Source organism: Scardinius erythrophthalmus (assembly GCF_964197995.2).
Source record: "Scardinius erythrophthalmus genome assembly, chromosome: 6".
Lineage (NCBI taxonomy): Eukaryota > Metazoa > Chordata > Actinopteri > Cypriniformes > Leuciscidae > Scardinius > Scardinius erythrophthalmus.
Window position 1 is genome coordinate 25,330,494 of NC_138226.1, and position 19,793 is coordinate 25,350,286.

General features: G+C 37.4%; 2 protein-coding genes across 2 annotated transcripts in view; one reads left to right on the forward strand and one right to left on the reverse strand.

Annotated features, from left to right (window-relative positions):
* The window catches only part of myo10l3 (myosin X, like 3), a 79,860-nt gene that overhangs the window by 49,141 nt on the left and 10,926 nt on the right, over positions 1 to 19,793 (reverse strand). Inside the window, exon 2 of the mRNA XM_081367966.1 lies at positions 7,597 to 7,695. Within this exon, the coding sequence (XP_081224092.1) occupies positions 7,597 to 7,695 (99 nt within the window). The remainder of the gene's footprint in view (positions 1 to 7,596; positions 7,696 to 19,793) is intronic.
* On the forward strand, positions 12,772 to 13,584 carry LOC308692397 (gamma-crystallin M2-like; the record flags this gene model as incomplete). Its single annotated transcript, XM_081368367.1, has 3 exons — positions 12,772 to 12,777; positions 12,884 to 13,126; positions 13,312 to 13,584. The coding sequence occupies 3 exons, from the start codon at positions 12,772 to 12,774 to the stop codon at positions 13,582 to 13,584; spliced, it is 522 nt and encodes a 173-aa protein (XP_081224493.1).

A 19,793-nucleotide genomic window follows, 5' to 3' on the forward strand; every position in this document is an offset into this window, starting at 1 on the left:
CACAAACTATAAAGGGCTGTCATCAGAGGAGCAATGGGACATTAGTTTTAGCGCTCTCAGATTAACCAGTACACCAGAGTAAGAGATCTGTGATTTATGCTGCTATGAAGCAACAGTGCACAAGACAGGGCTCATTTACAGGAGTATACATGTGGGCCGGAAGCTTGTTTTACTAATTTGCCCGGACCTGCTCGATCTTTCTGCCAAGTTGTTTCACATTCCTGAAACCATACCCACCCATGACATCTTCACAGTGATCCTCTCACTTTCATTGTCCTGAGCACTTCCTCCACGACTTGTCCTCAGAAATCCTTGGACACGATGCATTATGCTGAATCACAAGGCTGACGTCTTCATTGCACACTGCATTTGAACCGGTTCTCTTTAATCTACTTATCTGACATTGAAGATTCCTTGAGATGTGTTTGCTGAATCATCTATTGTAATGCACTGTCATTCATTATTAACTGATGCACAAGCATCCCAACACTAAAGTTGCACACACATCCTACACAAATCTTCAAGTAAATGTCCGAATAATTGTTAATATTATATTAGAAGAGAGATCATTTCTGAGTAGATCATTAAACATTAACTGTAAAAAAAAAAAAAAAGTTGCTGCCTTAAATTTTTCAGTTGGATCAACAAGGATTTTTAAGTCATTTCAACTTAAATTACATTAAAGTGAGTTAAAAAATCAGTTGAATCTTGTATAACATAAAAAAAAGTTGAAATTGCTTCACTTATTTTGAGTTAAAGCAACGGAAAAACATATGTTGTATTGTTTACAGTGTTGGGTTAAACTACAGACATAGAGACAATGTTACTTATCCTCTTATCCACCTTTTTCCTAACGAGATATTGCGTTTTAAATTACGAGAGGAACTTTGGGGAAGTTCCACTCAAAAAGACTAACAAATCATTTCAAATCATAAATTTGAACAACAAAGAATCCTTATTCCTCAGCATCCTTTTGTTTAATGTTCGATGGTTGAAGGGTGAGTAGAATAATCTGATTTTACTAAGTTTTTGAAAATGCTTATTATTGTGTTCATAGAGTGAACCTTTCGCTGATTGTTTACAATTTAACGGAAATTACTCCCATAATGCGCTCAAAGCGTAGGAAGAATGTGGATAAAAGAACACATTTAAACAGGCTTTAGACAGCCAAAGTCTGCTATATATGCAGACAATGTTTTATTAGTTGTGCTTGCTAAGGTGTTGTTCATATTTCAAGTTTGGACTTTAACTCCAGCATGAAAATTGCCTAACCTACCTTTAACTAGTAGACGATAAAACCAGCGAAGGAAAACAATCATTCAAAACACTTTAGCAACTCACCCTGGCAAAGAACTCTAGTTAAATAAATTCCTTAAAATTGTGTTGAATGTTTCTTTCGAAGCGTGTAGGTCATAGTTATTCTTGTAACTGAGATCGATGACAAATCCATTAGCAAAAAGTGCCACTAAAATTGAATGATGTCATACAATAATGATCTTATCATGGTGGCTCGTCAGGCCTGTCTCCAGACAGATGAGATTCATTGATCAGACAAGACAGAAAGGAAACAGCACTTTGGCAGAATCTCAACCCCAACCTGAGATAATGTGATCTATATGGAGATACGAGACACAAAACCCATGTGTAGTAACACCTGAGGCTCTGTTTATCAGATTAAAGTTTCGGGTGTGAAGCAGTGTGAGGTTATTCTAGGGGGCGCTATGACTTTATCATGATTCATTCATGTATAATGAGGTCATTGTTGCATCATAGCTGTGTTAATGTGTTTCATAGTTTACGTTATCGTTGTGTGACGCCTCATCTTTCACAAGACCAGGAATTTGCTCTCTATGGGTAATTTCTCAGCACAGAAGGACGCCAGACGCACTTTGGGTCAAAGTTCATGCACAAAGCTCCAGCCACATGATTCATCCGCAAACATCCAGTAAAGAAGTCAAGGATGTTTAATTGAAAAAATTCCCCAAATTCCTATTCATGATATGCTGGCTCCCACCGCTAAGGGCAAACAAACAGGAGGTTGAAACAACATTCGGTACATGCAAAGTGGGAGGTTTAAAATGACAATAAATGTGTCTAAATCAAACATTCACAGGATGTGGTAAGAGGCAGGGCTTCATTATGTGGGGATGACCAGGAAAATGTCCCTTAGGTTGGTCCGAGTGAATGTCACCACTAAAAAACTATGAAGAAAACTCAATTAAAATATTTCCAGATCAAATTAAAACCTAATATTAAAAAATAAAAAATAAACTAAAACTGATGTTTATGACTCTAAAACTAAATGAAAAAATAAATATATTGTATACATTCTTAATTTTTTTAAATGCCACTAGATAAGGCGATAAAACCCAAAGCCACAACTTAATTTATATTATTTAACTTGAGCAGCACAAAAATAATACAATTAAAATAAAATAAATAAACTATAAAAATCTAACAAAAATAAAATTTAAATAAAGAAAAGCTCAAAATAAAATGGAATTATAAAAAAACTTTAAAAAGCTTTTTTTTTTTTACTTCAAAACTATAATAACCCTGAATTTAAATTATTAATTTAATATATACACCACCGTTTGAAAGTTTGGGGCCAACATTTTTTTTTTTTTTTTATAAATTAACATTTTTATTTTTATTAAATTGATCAAAAGAGACAGAGAAGACATTTTAATGATACAAATTATCTATATTTTAAATAAATGCTGTGCTTTTGAACTTTGAAATATGAAGCAGCACAACTGTTTTCAACATTGATAATAATAAGAAATGCTTCTTGAACAGAAAATCAGCATATCAGAATGATTTCTGAAGGATCATATGACAGTGGAGACTGGAGTTATGATGCTGAAAATTCAGTTTTGCCATCAAAGGAAAAAATTACATTTTGAAAACATATTCAAATAGAAAATATTTTAAGTAGTGATAATATTTTACAATATTCCTGTGTTTATACTGTATTTTTAATCAAATAAGTGCAGCCTTGGTAAACATGAGATTACTTTCAAAAATATTTTAAAAAACCTTACCAAACCCAAACATTTGAACTAATATAATTATAACTTGAGCTGGTTTCATAAAATGAGACAATTTTTGTCTGATAATCTGACTCTCAGAGCAACATTTCATATGCCTCATCTGATTGTCCTCTGCCGTTGTGTGGCTGTCAACTCACTTATGTTATACAATATGTAACACAATTAGAGGAATATGACAACTGAGCAGCATGATGGCTATAAAGTAAATACCGAACAAGGGTTTTCTACAGCAACATTTAAAATCTGATGCAATCTATCATAACTACTGTCATTTTGTACTCAGTTCATGCTGACTGCAAACAAATGGTCATACATTTTGTGAAAATAAGGGTGTATTTAACATCTATGATCATCTATGCGCCCCAGGTTATAGTGTCCTGCTGTGCTCTGCAAATTGACACATGGCAGGGAGTCAGTTTGTCATGGCGCCATTAGCACATTACAGGCGTTCAGACAGGACAATGGGTGTCAGTGTTGACAGTGTGCCAGAAAACGGGAACATCACCTCTGGTTGCTAAGCAATGGACCATCCCTGGGAGAACTGGGAATCCTGATGATGAGATCATCAATAAAAAATGAGAAAAAACAACCAGTGCAGTCAGTTTGAAAAAAATTATGCTCTAGTGTGAGATAAATAAATGGAATTTCCTGGAATTTAGGAGTTATTATTTGTGTTCCAGTTTGCTATCACTATAAGATACCAAATTTCCACTTGTTTAGCGGAACTGTCCATTGTCCATGTAGGTTTATCTGTCTTCCACAGAAGCAAGACTTCCTCATCATGCACAAAGTGATTAAGCATTGTTGTTAATCTTCATTTAAGTTTGCATGACTTGCATGAGAAATGGCATATTCATTCCTGTAAGTATTTTACAACTCAAGTATTAGCTTTCAATTAATGCTTTCATGGTCTTCCAAACAGTAAGTACACACACAACATCAATGCACTTACATGAGAACCAACACACTCCCCTAAACGTGCGTGTGCATGTGAAACCATCTGCTAAATCCATTGATCCTCAGTTATAAAGTGCACAATCAATGTTTTCCTAATGTGGCGTTTTCACCGAGGGCAGGGCCGCTGACTGATGCACCAAAACAAGGTCCAAAAAGTATGTTTAAATATAAAACTACGCAGTATCATTTTAGGACTGTATTTAAACAAAAGATCGTTTATTCAAGCAAAGATCATTTTATGCTATACACATATTAGCAAATATATTTTGTAATGACTACGAGACATCACTTCAAGGCACTGTCTGCCATCTGTGTCATTAAAATACTATCATTGCCTTGTATACGCAATAAAATTCAAATTAATTTCATCAAGTTTGTTGTATACTGTATCAGCTTATTAAAAGTAAATAATCTAAATGATTAATTGTCTAGTAACTGAAGGTTTGTAATTAAAAGAGTTACTGGCATCTTCTGTACAAGAGCCCTGCATGAGGCTTTGTGTTTGAAAGACCACACCCTGCTAGCATAGCCTATATGAATATGCATGAGGTGGGTGGGGCCTGATCAATAGGGACGGCCCAGTAGTGAGCAGACACATGGAGGCCAGCTGAAATGGCTCTACTCTTCACAGGAAGCGTTCTTCTCTCAACCCATCCGCTGTACCAGCGCTGAGTCACACCCTGCTCAAAGCAATCCCAGAAAAACACAGGGTCAGCTTTACAAAACACGATCTATAGACTTAGTGAAAGCCAAGAGTCTATTAAATACTGCTGATAATGGTGTTAAAAGCATTTCAAGTCTAAAATGATTACAAAAATAGGCTTATTATACAGTATTAATACATCAGTTACAATCCAGCTTTAAATAAAAACAGATAATTTACTTTTTTGCACCAAAGACCAAATGAGACAAACAGACAGATAGAGTGAACCGACTGATAGACAGTTACATACATAGATACATAGAGAGCTCTGGCAAGAGGAAGTCACTCTTCTGAATGAGCTCGAGCTCAAGCTTCACCCCAGAACAGTGTGTCAGTGGAGTGTCAGTCTCTTCACACCTCACTGAACTCACACACAGCCTCCTGATCTCTGTTGGGGCATGGATGCCACAGTAAGCTCGCTAAATAAAACATGTGACGGGGTCCCATGCACTTACACTTTACTATGCAGTTTTACGAGCCAGACACTGCACTGCATGCCGGGAGTTTAACTGTCGGTTTGGGGTGTTAACAGTTCGAAATGAGAGTTTCATTTCATTTTTCATTATCTTTAGTCGGTATAGTCTCTGAATACTTCTCTATGGTCACATACTGTGCTTGGTTGAAATTGGCCTAAACACAAATTGATCACCACCACATTGGAAGTCATTTATGTTGTTTTTTGTTTTTTCGAATATTCCCTTTCATGCAGTGTGTGTTCTGCAAAGTTGTCAAGTCGAAAGTGCACGATAAATAAAGTAATTGTCTTCCAAAAGAAAGAATCAACTCAGAACCGCCTAAACGAGTGGTCAGTAATTTGAATCCCACTGTGTGACAGTTTTAAGTCACTAGAAAAGACATTTGCATAATGGCCGCTAGAGATGCGCGGTTGGCGGTTACAGCCGCGGACTCCGCGGAAAAACCGCGGATCGGGCGGATGACGTGATGAAAAATAATATTTTAATTAAATTCGGGAGGGTGGCGGGCGGTTGAACCAATCAAATGAACCAATCAAATGAAAAATATATGTATACATTCAGCGGATGGCAGGCGGGTGCGGTTTTGAAAATTGGTCAAAAACGTTGGTGCGGATGGATGGCAGACGGATGATGAGTTTTGTGATGCGGTTGCGGATGAAATAATAGCCCATCCGCGCATCTCTAATGGCCGCCTATGCTGTACGTTGTCCGCCCGCGAACAACTTGACCAGCCCTCAAACCCGTAATTTTACTGACGACTGCTTCTCAAATCTCAGAGTTCATTGCAGGATTCGCTAAACACTTGCTCTTGAAAGATGGGTCAGTACCCAGTTTATTTGGACCAGCTTGCTCCTCAGAATCACAACCTGTAAGCTTGAATAATTATTAATGTATATATTTTCTACCGGGTGTTCAGAATACGTAGTTTTGTGTTTTAGATTATTATTATTATTACGTTATTACTGAAATACTTCTGCTAAGCTGCTGTGGGCCACTATTACATAAAACTGTGTCTATTAATGCAGATTGTCTGTTGTTCTTACTACTTTGAGTATAGATAAAGGATGGAGCAAGATTTGTTTTACAAACGTGTGTTACATTCACGTAAGTTCTTGGTAAATTGACGTCATCATTACTGTCTTTACAATGTGTACACACGCTGAGGACTGAGGAAGCCTCCAGAGCTGAAATTCAGTTATGGTAATAATAAATGATAATAACCAATCACAAAAGACTGGGCCATCTGGCCAATCAGAGCAGAGCAGGCTGAAGGGAAGGAGGAATTTAGAGAGACTGTTTAAATATAGACGTTTGAGAATTATAGAAAAATGTGGTGATGTGCAATGTATATTATGAGAAAATTAAAGTTTTTTTTATTTTTTATTTTTTACATTTGATGCATGTAGAAGACCTCCAAAACAAAATTAGGGAATTTTTAAAAAGGCACTTTAATGCATGTAGAATATAAGAATTGCAGAGTCTGCATTAAATCTGGAATTGAAAAACTGCCGGTTTAAGCAATTATGGAAATACTCAAGTATTCATCTATGGAAATAGTAATCAGTCTGGAGTGATTTAAATGTGGAATAGGAATAGTAAGAAAGAAATCAATTTGTGCTGTATGTTCAGAATGACACACACGATTACTAATAAGATTACAAATTTGTATTGCAGCTTTCCTGTCGCAAGATAGTCCATACTGTATGTTCTGTTAATGATATAAAGAATCCAATTTTCTGGCGATTTAATGGAGATTAAAAATTGATCATACAAAGTCTGCAAGAGATATTTAAACATATGAGCTGAACTGTACAGTATATCACAATTCCTAAATTATGTAGGACCAGAACAAAGCACACAGGCTACATGTTGACACACATCTGATAAATATATTCTGACCTGCATTCTTATTGTGCTTTGAGAACAGGATTTCCTCCAGACACAAAGCTTTAACAGAGGGCCATACTGATTAAACGCAGTGGCTAAACTCGGCTTCCTTATGGACATTCCTGCTATTCATATCAAAAGGTCTAACTGTAGTAGTGAGAAACTGGAATTAATTAAAACCGTACTTTACCTGCAGGACCTCACACAATTGAAGACATTAACAGTGAAACGTTTATCTCTCTCAGAAAGATGGCCATCCGATTTATTAAGAATAAATGTCAAAACATATGGCACAAATAAAGGTGAAAGCTCTTAAAGAGAAATGAAAGTTCTGTCATCATTTATTCACACTCTTTAATATAAAAGGAGAAATTTGAAACTTTTTGTAATACAATGAAAGCACATAGTGACCAGCATCATCTTTTGTGTTCCACAGATAGAAGTCATACAGGTTTGGAACTACATGAGGGTGAGTAATTTTTTATTAAAATAAAAGTTCAAAGCAGGCGGTCTCTCTTACCTCTCCATAGTCTGTGGTGAGGATGAGAGTCCGGTCATCACAGCAGCTGACAATGGAGGGAAAGAGCTGCTCCTTATCCCGCACCCACACACGAGCTCCCTAAAAGACAGACAGACCATATGAGACATTAAATACAACAAACCAATCAAGAACAGCACAAAAAAAGACAAGCTCATTAAAGATCTGACCTAAGAAGACAGAGATTTCCTTACTATTGCGGCTGGTACATAAATTAAATATGCATGTATGGAGGAGATGATATTATGTGCTTCTAAAAAGAGCTGAGAACAGAACAAGATGATACAAAGAGGATATCAGTCAGAAATTTCAATTGATCTCAACCACAGCCCAACCCTTAAACCCCATCATGGTCTCTCCATCATCATCATTAAAGCACCACAGCCATTCCGTCTCGCTACGTTTTCATTTTGTAGTCATACAGTGGTGCATTTGACTGGTAGAAAGATCCCTCACGATGGGTTTGAACACACATTGTGGGCACACAGGCAGCACAGAACACTATTCATGCCAACAGCACATGCTGCAAACCAAAGTAAAGCCCTTTTGACAGCACCAAACCCTGTACTTTAAAAAGAGGTGGTTGTTTCTCATGTCAGTTTTATGAAGGGGCCTTTGCTTGTGTACTCGCCTCCATGATAGGGTTTTTGATGAGATGCCAAAGCGTTGCTAAGTGGCTGCTAGGGCATTCTGGGTGGTTGCTTACTGCCTCCAAATCAATAGAGTCAAGTCCCAAGATCAGTCTGAATTGTAAAAAACAAACCCTCACCTTCAAGTCGTTCCAAACCTGTATGACTGTCTTTCGCCAGTGGAACATAAAATAAGATATTGTGAAGAATGATTAACTGTTTGTTCATATAATTATAGTTAATGGGGTCCAAAACAACATTGGACCCCATTAACTTTCAATGTAGACATTTTCAAATGATCTGCTTTTGTGTTCTGCAGAAGAAAGAAAGTCATAGCTACAGGTTTGGAACGACATGAGCGTGAGTTTCCATTTTTGGATGAACCATGTTTGCTCAAATCTGTAATGATGAAAACAGCTGCAATGAAAGGGCGGTATAGCAATGTTTTTGTCTAATTGTGTGGCATCCTTAAACAAAGCCGCCAACTTCCATGTTTTCAATCGGAAGGCCAAGAATGCAGAAATGGAGATGCAAAAACAGGAAAACAAAAGTCTGGCTGCTAAGACCACTAGTCATTTCCTGCTGTTGTGAACTGTAACACTGTCTTAATGGCCGTTCACAACAAGGATGATAACTATAACCAAGGCCGTAACCAGGGTTTGAAAATTAGTGAGGTCCGAGGTGAGGTGCAGGGCCGGATTAAGAATTCAGAGGCCCCTGGGCACAATCAATGTCTTGTAGGCCCCCCCTTAGGCAGGCCTAATGTATAGTTTGTCCAAGGACATTTTAATTTTGCATTAAGAGTTTTAGTTTACTGACTTAAAAGGAACTTTGTTGTACTATGCTGGAGTAAAGTTCATAAATGATAGATCTTTCCCATATAGGATTTTGTAAAACTATGTTGGGTAAACCTCTGTCCCTCTAGGGGGGTTCGGGGGCATGCTCCCCCGCAAGAAAATTTTGTACATTTTAAGGTTAAATGCATCAATCTGGTGCTCTTTGAGAGCTCAAAATTAAGAGCTTCAACGGGCTTCAACCCATGAACTGTGCACAAATAAAAAACATTGACTTGTACCTGGACATTAAAGGGGGCTCAAACATATTTTTTAGTTATGATATGGAGTTTCAGTCTACATTACATTATAACTGGTGTTTTAGTATGCCAAACAATTAGTATAATAATATAATAATGATTTCTATAATTATTCCTATGACATAAAATCCATATAGCCTAATAAATGAAAATGAATATTTCAAAAGTATATTTTACATTACACTATAGGAAAATTACAATACTTTTGTCCTAATGTCTTCACTTGCAAGAAATAAACCCTTTGATCGCGTGAGCAAAGTGCGCACTTTTCTTTAAATCACGCAGCACAAACATAATGCCTATATAGGATACTTAAAGTCTTGTGCTGTTTTATAAAGCACAAAACCATATCACGGTTTCGATATTAGTTCGTTGGCAAAATATAACGCTAGAGACCTTTATGTTAGGCTATACATTTTACATCTCATGTGTATTGGGAAAAGGGAGAAGAGGGAGAAGAGCGAGTTCGGCAAAAGGCGGATTCGAACTCGAGTCGAACGCGTCAAAAGCTACTTAGTTTCAAGCACCTCACGCACGCCCAACGACCCGTGCAACTGTAGCTATTTAGTTGTGGGTGCCTTTTTTGCTAAAAAGACAGGCACTTAGTGCAAATTATACGCGCCATTATCGGAAATGTAAAAGAAAAAAAAGTTTATTGGCACTTTTTGGTCATTTCATGACTTTCAAATTGACATCAACTACGATGCTGTTGCATCATGCTTGTAGTTTCTTTTGCGCTTTATTTATAAATTATAATAAAGTGACATAAAGCGCTCTGCCGCATTTTTTACAGTCTATGCTCACAACACGCTCTCAAGCCCCGTTCACTGATCTACCTTCTCGCAGCGACATAAATTGCAAACACACATATGACGCGGTTTAAACGGCTAATTAATCATTCAGAGAGCTTGAAATTTTATTTTTGAATATAAAAAAATGACCGAGGTCCGGACCTCGGTGACCTCATAGCTGGCTACGGCCATGACTATAACCATAAAGTTTTAATAACTGTTGTATATTCTATGAGAATAGTGAAGTCCACACCACAACTGTAACGATAACCAAACAATATTGTTGGAATCACTTTGAGAAGGATTTTTTTCAGCTGATGAAGGAAAAAACAATGACGGCCAATCAGAATCTATCCTGCTTTAAAGAACTCTAGCTTTAAAGTGGCAGATGAAAAAAAGTGCAACGTGTGCTTATAATAAACAGAATGTGCGTTATTGTGCGTCAGTGTGGAAACTATTCAGTGAAAAATTAAGTTTAATTAGGATGACAAGATGTAAATAAATAGCTGCTGTGATGCAGTCACCTATGATTAGGCTCCATTTTTTCTTTTGCGTACCATTCAGGAAAATCCTTAGGGCACCCCTGTACATGACTACTTTTGAATTCTCAACCAAGAAGGATGATTTTTGCAATCCATTCAGCTACAACTTTGAAGGCGTTGTGTCATTTAAATTCTGTTTGATGATATTGATCTCCAACTGTGATTTAAATTCAACGCTCAAGCGTATTGAGCATTAATACATTTAACAAGCTTCATAATGATTAAAAACAATCGGTAGAAAAAACTGATTATGGTAAAAGATCTGCCTTTTAAAACTTTTACAACATCATTGGCATCAGAAAGGTCCCTAATGGATCTAAGGTTTATTCACTTTAAACTGTTCTTCTATTGCAGTGGTTCTCAACTTTTTTTGGGCCAGCGCCCCCTATCCAATATCCAGGTCCCTAAACGCCCCTCACCCCCAAACTAATGAGCGAGCAGGAACGAGTGAGAGTTAACAGATGAAATAAGTGCAAAATTGTCATTTATTAATTGAACTATACTCCACAGTGATTAATCCAAAAAACAAGCTATAAACTACATTGGCATAGCAATACCAGTGTTTCTCACAAGATTTTTGTGCATTTTAATGTTAAATTCATCAATCTGGTGCACTTTGAGAGTGTTTCTTCTGCGTGATTCTAGTCAGCGTTGGATTGTTGTCAGCGCAAAACACATTTTTGAGCACGTGAATGCTGATTCTAGTCAGTGCTTGAGCGTTGGTCTATGACTGGAAAAATAATAGAGTCGTTGCAAAATAACAATACATAGCTTAGGCTACATGTCGCATTAAACTGGAAGATTTTAGAATGTTAGGCATTCTAAACTTTTAAATAAGAAATAATATCAAGTCGTCAAAATACAACTCGTCAAAACTCTTAGAATCACATCAAAGCGTATTCACAACAAGAACACAGCATATAGCCTACACACACCCGGACTTGACTGCACATCATATTTTTGACATTATTGATACTGTTTTCAACCATAATTAGGGCTGTCACGATATGATATCGCGATTATCGCATCCAAAATAAAAGTTTGCATTTTCATAATAAATGTGTGTATAATTATTTTGTATATTTAAATACACACGTGCATGTATATGTTTAAAAAAAATGTTATTTAGATATACAATATTTATATTTATATAACATAAATTATATATATCTATAAACAGTATATACATGCAAATATTTCTTAAATACAAGCATGTGTGTGTATTTATATATATAAAATAATTATACACAGTACACACACACATTTATTATGTAAATACAAACTTTTATTTTGGACGCGATAATCGCAATATCATATCGTGACAGCCCTAATCATAATGCAATAGAAATGAACACAAAAAAACTGCCTAGTGCCTTTTTTTTTAGCACTGCTGACGTATTCTTTCACACGCACAATAGACGCGCGTGCACACACAATATGACATCACACTCTGCGCATATGTTTTACAACATAATTTTAACATATACAAAAGAGACATGAGGATTACACATAACAGCTAATAACTTAAAAACAAAAACATCTAAACCATTCGGTTGTTAACCTAGAACAGACAGAAGAAGAACATAACACAAGAACTTCAAATGGAAACTTCCAATGGAATCCAGAAGGAACACAATAAAATGACACGTTCTCAAATGAATTTCTCTCAAATTACAGTTGGACTAAACATGGATCCATCATGGTCCAAGCCTTGTGTATTAGAATAAAAAAAAAAAAAATGAAACAAGATTATGAAACAAGACAAAACAATGGAACCTCCTTGTTTAAATCTTTGCTTAGTGTTCCGCATTTTTTTTTTTTTTTAATTTTAGCAAATTAGAAACTTTTAGAAAAAAAATTTACATTTAAAAACTAAAGAAATGCTAGATTCCTGAAAATGAAAGGACTAAGATCTACATACCAAGCTTTAGCTAGAATGGCCTCTATTCCAACTTGCACAGTCAGGAATTGGCTAACAATAGGTGCTGTGTAGTCTTTAGTCTTGGTCTAGTATAAAGGTACGGGTGACAGCAGTCAGTCAACAACCAGAATCAGCTTCAGCTTCTCCTTTGTGGAACTACTGAGGATCAGACAGCGCAACCATGAAGGTAAACTATATTACAGCTCCCAATCCATACAATTTCACTCAAATTACTTTAATGTGCTATTTTCCCCCCTTAAAACCACTAAGAGATTAACTATATAAAATTTCAGGTCACCTTTTATGAAGAAAGAAATTTCCAGGGTCGCTCTTACGAGTGTACCGGCGACTGTGGTGACTTCTCCTCCTACATGAGCCACTGCCACTCTTGTAGAGTGCACAGCGGATGCTGGATGATGTATGATCATCCCAACTACATGGGAAATCAGTATTTCTTTAGAAGGGGCGAGTACGCTGATTACATGTCCATGTTTGGAATGAGCAACTGCATCAGGTCCTGCCGTATGATCTCTATGGTGAGCTCCATGAACCTCTTGACGTATTTATTAACTGACATTAGACAACAGTCTATTTATTTTGAAATAAGAATGGTAAACTGTGTGAGATAGACCCAGATTTTTGTTGAAGTTAGACTTATGACTACATGTGATAATGGTTCTTCCTAATCAATTTATACTAACTGACTTATTTTCCACAACAGCACAGGGGATCCTACAGAATGAGAATCTACGAGAGGGAGAACTTCATGGGTCAGATGTATGAGATGATGGATGACTGTGACAACATCATGGACCGTTACCGCATGTCTCACTGCAAGTCCTGTCATGTGATGGAGGGCCACTGGCTCATGTATGAGCAGCCCCACTACAGAGGCAAGATGACCTACTTCAGGCCTGGAGAGTACAGGAACTTCAGCAATATGGGTGGCATGAGATTCATGAGCATGAGGCGTATCATGGACTCCTGGTACTAGTGTTCAGATGATTCAATAAAATGATAACTCTACAACATAAAACTGTCTGAATAATCATTATTGCCAATATTTACATGTGTAATCCACCAAAAAACACCTTTCATGTAGTGTGTAACATAGCTCTAAGTGAATGAAAACATCCTGCAAAGTTTTAAATCTGAAAGTGCACCGTATATAGTTTTCAAAAGTAAGAGTCGACTCTGAGTCAATTAAATTAATAGTTTTTAAAATGAAACCTAAGCCGTTTCGTTGTGACGTCAAGACGAAACATTAGCATATTGCCCACCCACTTATTGCGCACACAGACACCAGTGAAAACTACGCTAATATGGTAAAAGTTATAGTTACGGTTATTGGTGTGAACGGGCCTTTAGTGTGTGCCAGGTTCTGATCTCTCACACTTACACACTGACAGCCATAAATCTTCACAGCGCGGCCATTCAGACGGCCAATGGAGTGTTGAGAGAGTAGTTTGTCCGACAGCACATGAGAACCAAAGGATCAATGGGAGAGGCTTCCACCAGGAAACCCAATCCCCAAGGTCAGAGCATGAGGATATCAATCCTCATTAACTTTTAATAATGACCTGACATGTGCAACTGCATTGGGTCCCGTAGGCAACATGTGCAGGCATTCACACAATATACATCCACTCTTTCCAAAACACGCTGTATGAAGATGATCATAGACACATGATACACTGCAATGGAGACGTGGAATATAATGAGGCCAGACACATTCAAGATTTCAAGTGGAGGTAATTGTTAAAGGGATAGTTCACCTATAAATTAAAATTCTGACATAATTTACTCCCATTCTTGATGTTTCAAGACTTTTGGGTAGCACGTTATTTTAGTCAAGTCAAGTCACCTTTATTTATATAGCGCTTTACACAATACAGATTGTTTCGATGCAGCTTTACAGTGATAACAGGAAAATGTTCAGCTGTTGTTCAGCTGAAGTCAGTTCAGTGTTGATTCAGTTCCATTGTAAAGATAATCAATTATTAAATTAGTTCATTTCATCTATGAAGCAGTTCTGCAAAAAAGGACGTCATCGTCCAGCTCAGTTCAGTTCTCATACAACAGCGTCAGTGCAGTCAGATCAATAATATTGTTGAATATGAAGTGTCCCCAACTAAGCAAGCCAGAGGCGACAGCGGCAAGGAACCCAAAGTCCATCGGGGACAGAATGGAGAAAAAAACCTTGGGAGAAACCAGGCTCAGTCAGGGAGCCAGTTCTCTTCTGGCCAACGAACGAACACGGTGTCATTATGATTCAGGCTGCATCAGTCAGAATTCAAATCAGGATCATTAGCATTCAAATATTCATCCAGTTCCTTTAGCTTGAAGATCAAGGATTATGGATTATGTATCCGAAGCTGGTCATAGGGTCTATGCAGAGGACCTGTCTGGTTCTTGTAGTCTCTGCTGAAGACCTGTTCCGATGGTCATGTCGACGAGGCCTTCAAAGGGGAATGTCTAGAAGACATGCTCTCAACAAACATTCAGGGCTGCGTTTTGGTCGCATCTAGGTGCAGGTCCACCATCTGATCTGATCACACTGCTATAATAAAAGTGGATTGTGGCCAAAGGCTGTCAAGAGCCAAAATGACCATTGAAGTATCATAAAAGTGGTCAAATGATTTCAGTTTGTTCATCACAAAGCTATCTTAAGACTTCATATGACTTAGAATACAGTGTACAAGTTGTGTATGGACCACTTTTATGAGACTTTAGTGGTGCTTTTGTGTCATTTTTGGAGCTTGACAGCACCTGATCACTATTCGCTTCAAGGACGCTTTTCACTGTCTGCGATGATGCAATTCCACAGTTATAAACATTGTAAGTCTAGCAACATTATTTATTTTCACTTATAGCACAGTACTTTGTGCTATTTTACCTTGGTATTAAAATACAGAAAACTAACAGAAAATGAACACTGCTGAATAGGTGTTTCAAATATAGTGGAAAGAGTGAATGAGTGACAGAAACTTTGACATCTTTCTTTTTTCCTCTTTTGTAAACTCTTTTCTTTTGCTATTGGAGCTAGTGGAAGCACAAAAATGATATGTGTTGTAGACTCCTGTCTTTTAATAACCTATATGACTTCTGCTTCTGAGAACCATGGAAATGTGAAAAGGGTCAACTGTATGAAGAAAAGCAGCTCAGACATTCTGCTAAATGTCTTCTCTTGCGAAAGAAAGAAAATCATGCACGTATGGATCAATATGACAGGACAAATGACAAAAAAAATTCTGATGAACTCATTAAAATGTAAAAATAGTCACATGTTTGAATCCCAGATAGGTAAATCTTTTAAAAATTATTATTCCCAGCTAGGTAGAATAAGATCTTCAGATTTTTCGCAAATATTATTTAATCATTTATTTAAACTTGGAATATGCCATCTTTGAGAACATCTTTCCCTAAACACAATCAGCTCCAAACGCAATACCTATATTTACAGAAATATGATTAAAGCAACATTTTATTGAGCTGAAATCATGGATAAGATGAGAGAGATCAGACAGGTCTGTAACTGGCACGGGAGGAAAATTACTCAAGCACAGAACTCGGAAAAGCTGTTTCACGTGACCTGACTGAACTGAATTACATCTGAAGCAGGGTCTATGGATTTAAGAAGATCAGATGCCATTGTTACATAATTCTCATTTACAGCATTTGTGCTTTATGGCACATGATGTCATTGAATTACTTGTGTTTAATCTCCTAGATTAAAGGAAGTAAACATAACTCTCTCTCTCTCTCTCTCTCTCTCTCTCTCTCATAACTGCATTAATAACTGCATTAGTCTGTTCAAGTCTCCGTTAGCTCTAGCAAATGACGTTTTGGAATGGAGAACGGAGGCGTAGGATTAGATGCGTGAGAAATTAATCCTACACACAAGAGCGTTTTAAGGACAAAAACCTGACAAATGTCTTGAAATACATCATCTGAACAATGTTTGAAGTGTGGTAACTGTAGTATAAGCAGAATAATTGACTTGGGTACATTGAATTATCATAAAATAATGCACCTGTTTCGCATCGTGGCCGCATTACCATTTCAGGTGTGCATTATTTTCTAATAATTCAACGGCCTGTCGTCAATTATTCCTTACTGAATGAATGAGTATTGTTGCTGGGCACTTTAATGATTAATACATAGAAATTATAAAATGCTGGCATGGGCAGAACCAATGTATTAACTTATTCATGATGCAGATAACTGTGGTTCAGTTTGCTGACATCTATCATTATGGTGTAAGAATGAGGGTAAGCTTTCCTAGAATATTCAAGGATAATCTTAATGTTTCCCCAAGGAATGCTCAAATAATTAGTGCTAGGCATTTTGAAAAACCAACAAAATATTAAACTTCAGCTTGTAAGTTGTGCTGCATGGTCAAAAATAATACCTCAAATCATGTGGCTTGTTGAGGGGTATGCAATTACTTTTCAAAGCAATCAGACCAATGATTTTGCCTAGTGGATGATAAACATTGTAATATATTCCATATCCCAAGCCGTATCAAGGGAGCAGATTACCACAGAGAATCTTTTGACTTGGGCCAGTAAACATACACCAAACAACCACCCTAGAAATTGATCTTTCAAGTGAACAGAGAAATGCAGCCAGAAAACAGATGTTCTGCACTCAAGGACACTCAATGTCAAGTAGAACCATAGAAAAACATGTGACTTTTCCCCCAACGTAAAGCCAGAATGGACAGAAATAAATTACAGTTATAGCATCTGGGCAAGTAAAGCTATTGTGCTCAGCTTCTCATATTTTTCCCAAAATGTCTTTCCAAACATCTGCATTACCATGTAATCTTTTTTTAAATCATGCTGAAACAGCAACGATGGGTTCCTCCCTGAGATCCTATATTTTATTTTCAGAAGACGAGAAGAATTCTGAAAGTCTTATAACATCCCCACTATAATGACAACATTTGAGACCAGACATGTTTCCACTGGCACTGCTGGAAACCGCCGTATGATGTCATCAATTATGTGGTGAGGTTAACAGATTTTCCAGAAGCAAGCTCCATGATGCCTCTGAAAGACAGCAGTGTAAACCTGCTTTGTGCACGGGGTGAATTGTATAGGCAACAGATGGCCACAAAAACACAAACCTCCTCCTCCTCCTTCCATTCTCTCCTGCACTTACATCATTTCATCCTCTCCTTCCCCCACCTTTCCATCACCTCGGCAGTCTCAAAGCAGAATGGTCATGCTCTGGGTCCCAGAGGGCAACCGGGCGGAAATCCCTCAACAAAGGCCAGCTGGGCAACTCTGAGGCAGGGTTTTGTCTGTCAAACCGCAGCACACGTGCAAACAAAATAACTCCTTCGTATTACATCGTATTATACTCTGAGACATGAATCAGCTCCTTTTAGCCGGAACACCAGTGAATCGATAGTAGAAATCGAAATTTTGTGGGCAAAAAAAAGGTCCATTGTGGGTTGTCAATAGTGTAGAGATGTATGAAGAATAGCGCACACAGAAGTAACTTTCACAACAAGCAGCTTTCTGTTGGTCAGCGCCGCAAATTCACATAACCAACTTGAACGAGCGAAATCTGCAATCAGACTCCTATGACTGAATTTTGCCCATGAAATTCATAAAACGGTAAATTTGTCTGCACCTTTACTCAAATTTCAGTTTGGAATAGTGGACAACATGGAACCAAGATGCTCATATGGGAAATGCTAATTTAAGTCGGGCTTGTGTCATGTGTCACTCCCCCTTCATTTCCCAACAATTTCTCTTATTTCTACACTATTACTTTCAACAGAATTGGCAAAAAGCCTAAAAACTGAATATAATTTTGGTAAATGTGCAAATAAAAAAAGTCAGCATGAAATGGAAATATCTCTTTACTAAATGCATCTTAATGCTCTTATTGTGAACCATTTTTGTAAAACTTTTTAGACCTTGTAATTTTTAACTATAATGCCTCGATCTTCCAATGAAATGCTTCTCTATGGTTGGTGACTGCTGGATTCCTCCAGCATCATTTAGTCTGCTTAAACCCTGTCCCTTTCTTATCGACTCAATCGACTGCAAGCTAACATTCAGACCTGCTTCTACCCAATCAACAACAACAATGGATCGAACCAAATGCCCGTCCATTATTCGTCACAATATGGAAGAAATGATCTGTTGCTACTGTACTTTCATTACATTGCAACTTCAATCTAGTTCTGGTTTTTAAAAAGCTTTTTGTTAAGTTTGATGAAGGATCTTAACACTAACTGTTAACCGGTAACACGGATGAGTGGAAAAAAAGTCCCGTGCCCTTTAAAACAGAAAGCACAACTTAAAACGCTCAGTCACTCTGAACCCTCAAAAAGGGCTACCATTACCTCTGTGTTTAACGGTGCCAAATTTGGAGGAGATTTGCTAATTAATGAGACTGAAACATTAATGAGACTACACAGCGCAAGGTGGCGTGTCTCTTTCTCCTTGTGGCAGGAAGCCCAAGACCAAGAGTATCGAGTGATCCAATCAACTCAACAAAAGAAAACTAATCAACTTCCACAAAATTAGATGTTATTTGGCAATTAGTCCAACGCTAATTTTCTTTTTCCGACCACACAGGCTGCATTATTTGTCATGAGATGTCAAAAAAAAGAGAGACAAAGACATTTTGTTTGGAAAAAAAGCCTTGTTTAAGAAGAACTCCTGTGGACTTTGCAAATATCATAAAGACTACTCCAAAGCAGCTGCTCACACTCTTTTTCAATGAGATTACTGCACACTATTTAGATCTCAAACATTGACACTTATTCAGATTATCATAACAATACTGACACCTCCGCTGACCTCTGGCTCTCCTTCAGTGCAGCTGTGCAGATGTGAAGAGCTCTTCACATTACAGAGGGCCTCGGATATTGAAGAGCAAACTGACTGGGCAACTCAATACTGACTGACTTTAGACTGCAAAATGACACACACACACACACACACACACACATACATACACATACAGCTCAATGACTCTTGGTTTAATCTGTGCATTGCATAAGACTATGCTATATTTCTTGTAATTATCTTAAGAGAGAAACAGAGCAAAAAGCACGTTTTCCAACAATCGTGTATTTAGCAGAAAGATCTCTTTGAACTCAATCCAGCAAAAATGTCCTCCATCGTTAGGACTGGTCCAACTGCTAATTTATTGTGCAATGGTAGATGATGGTTCAAA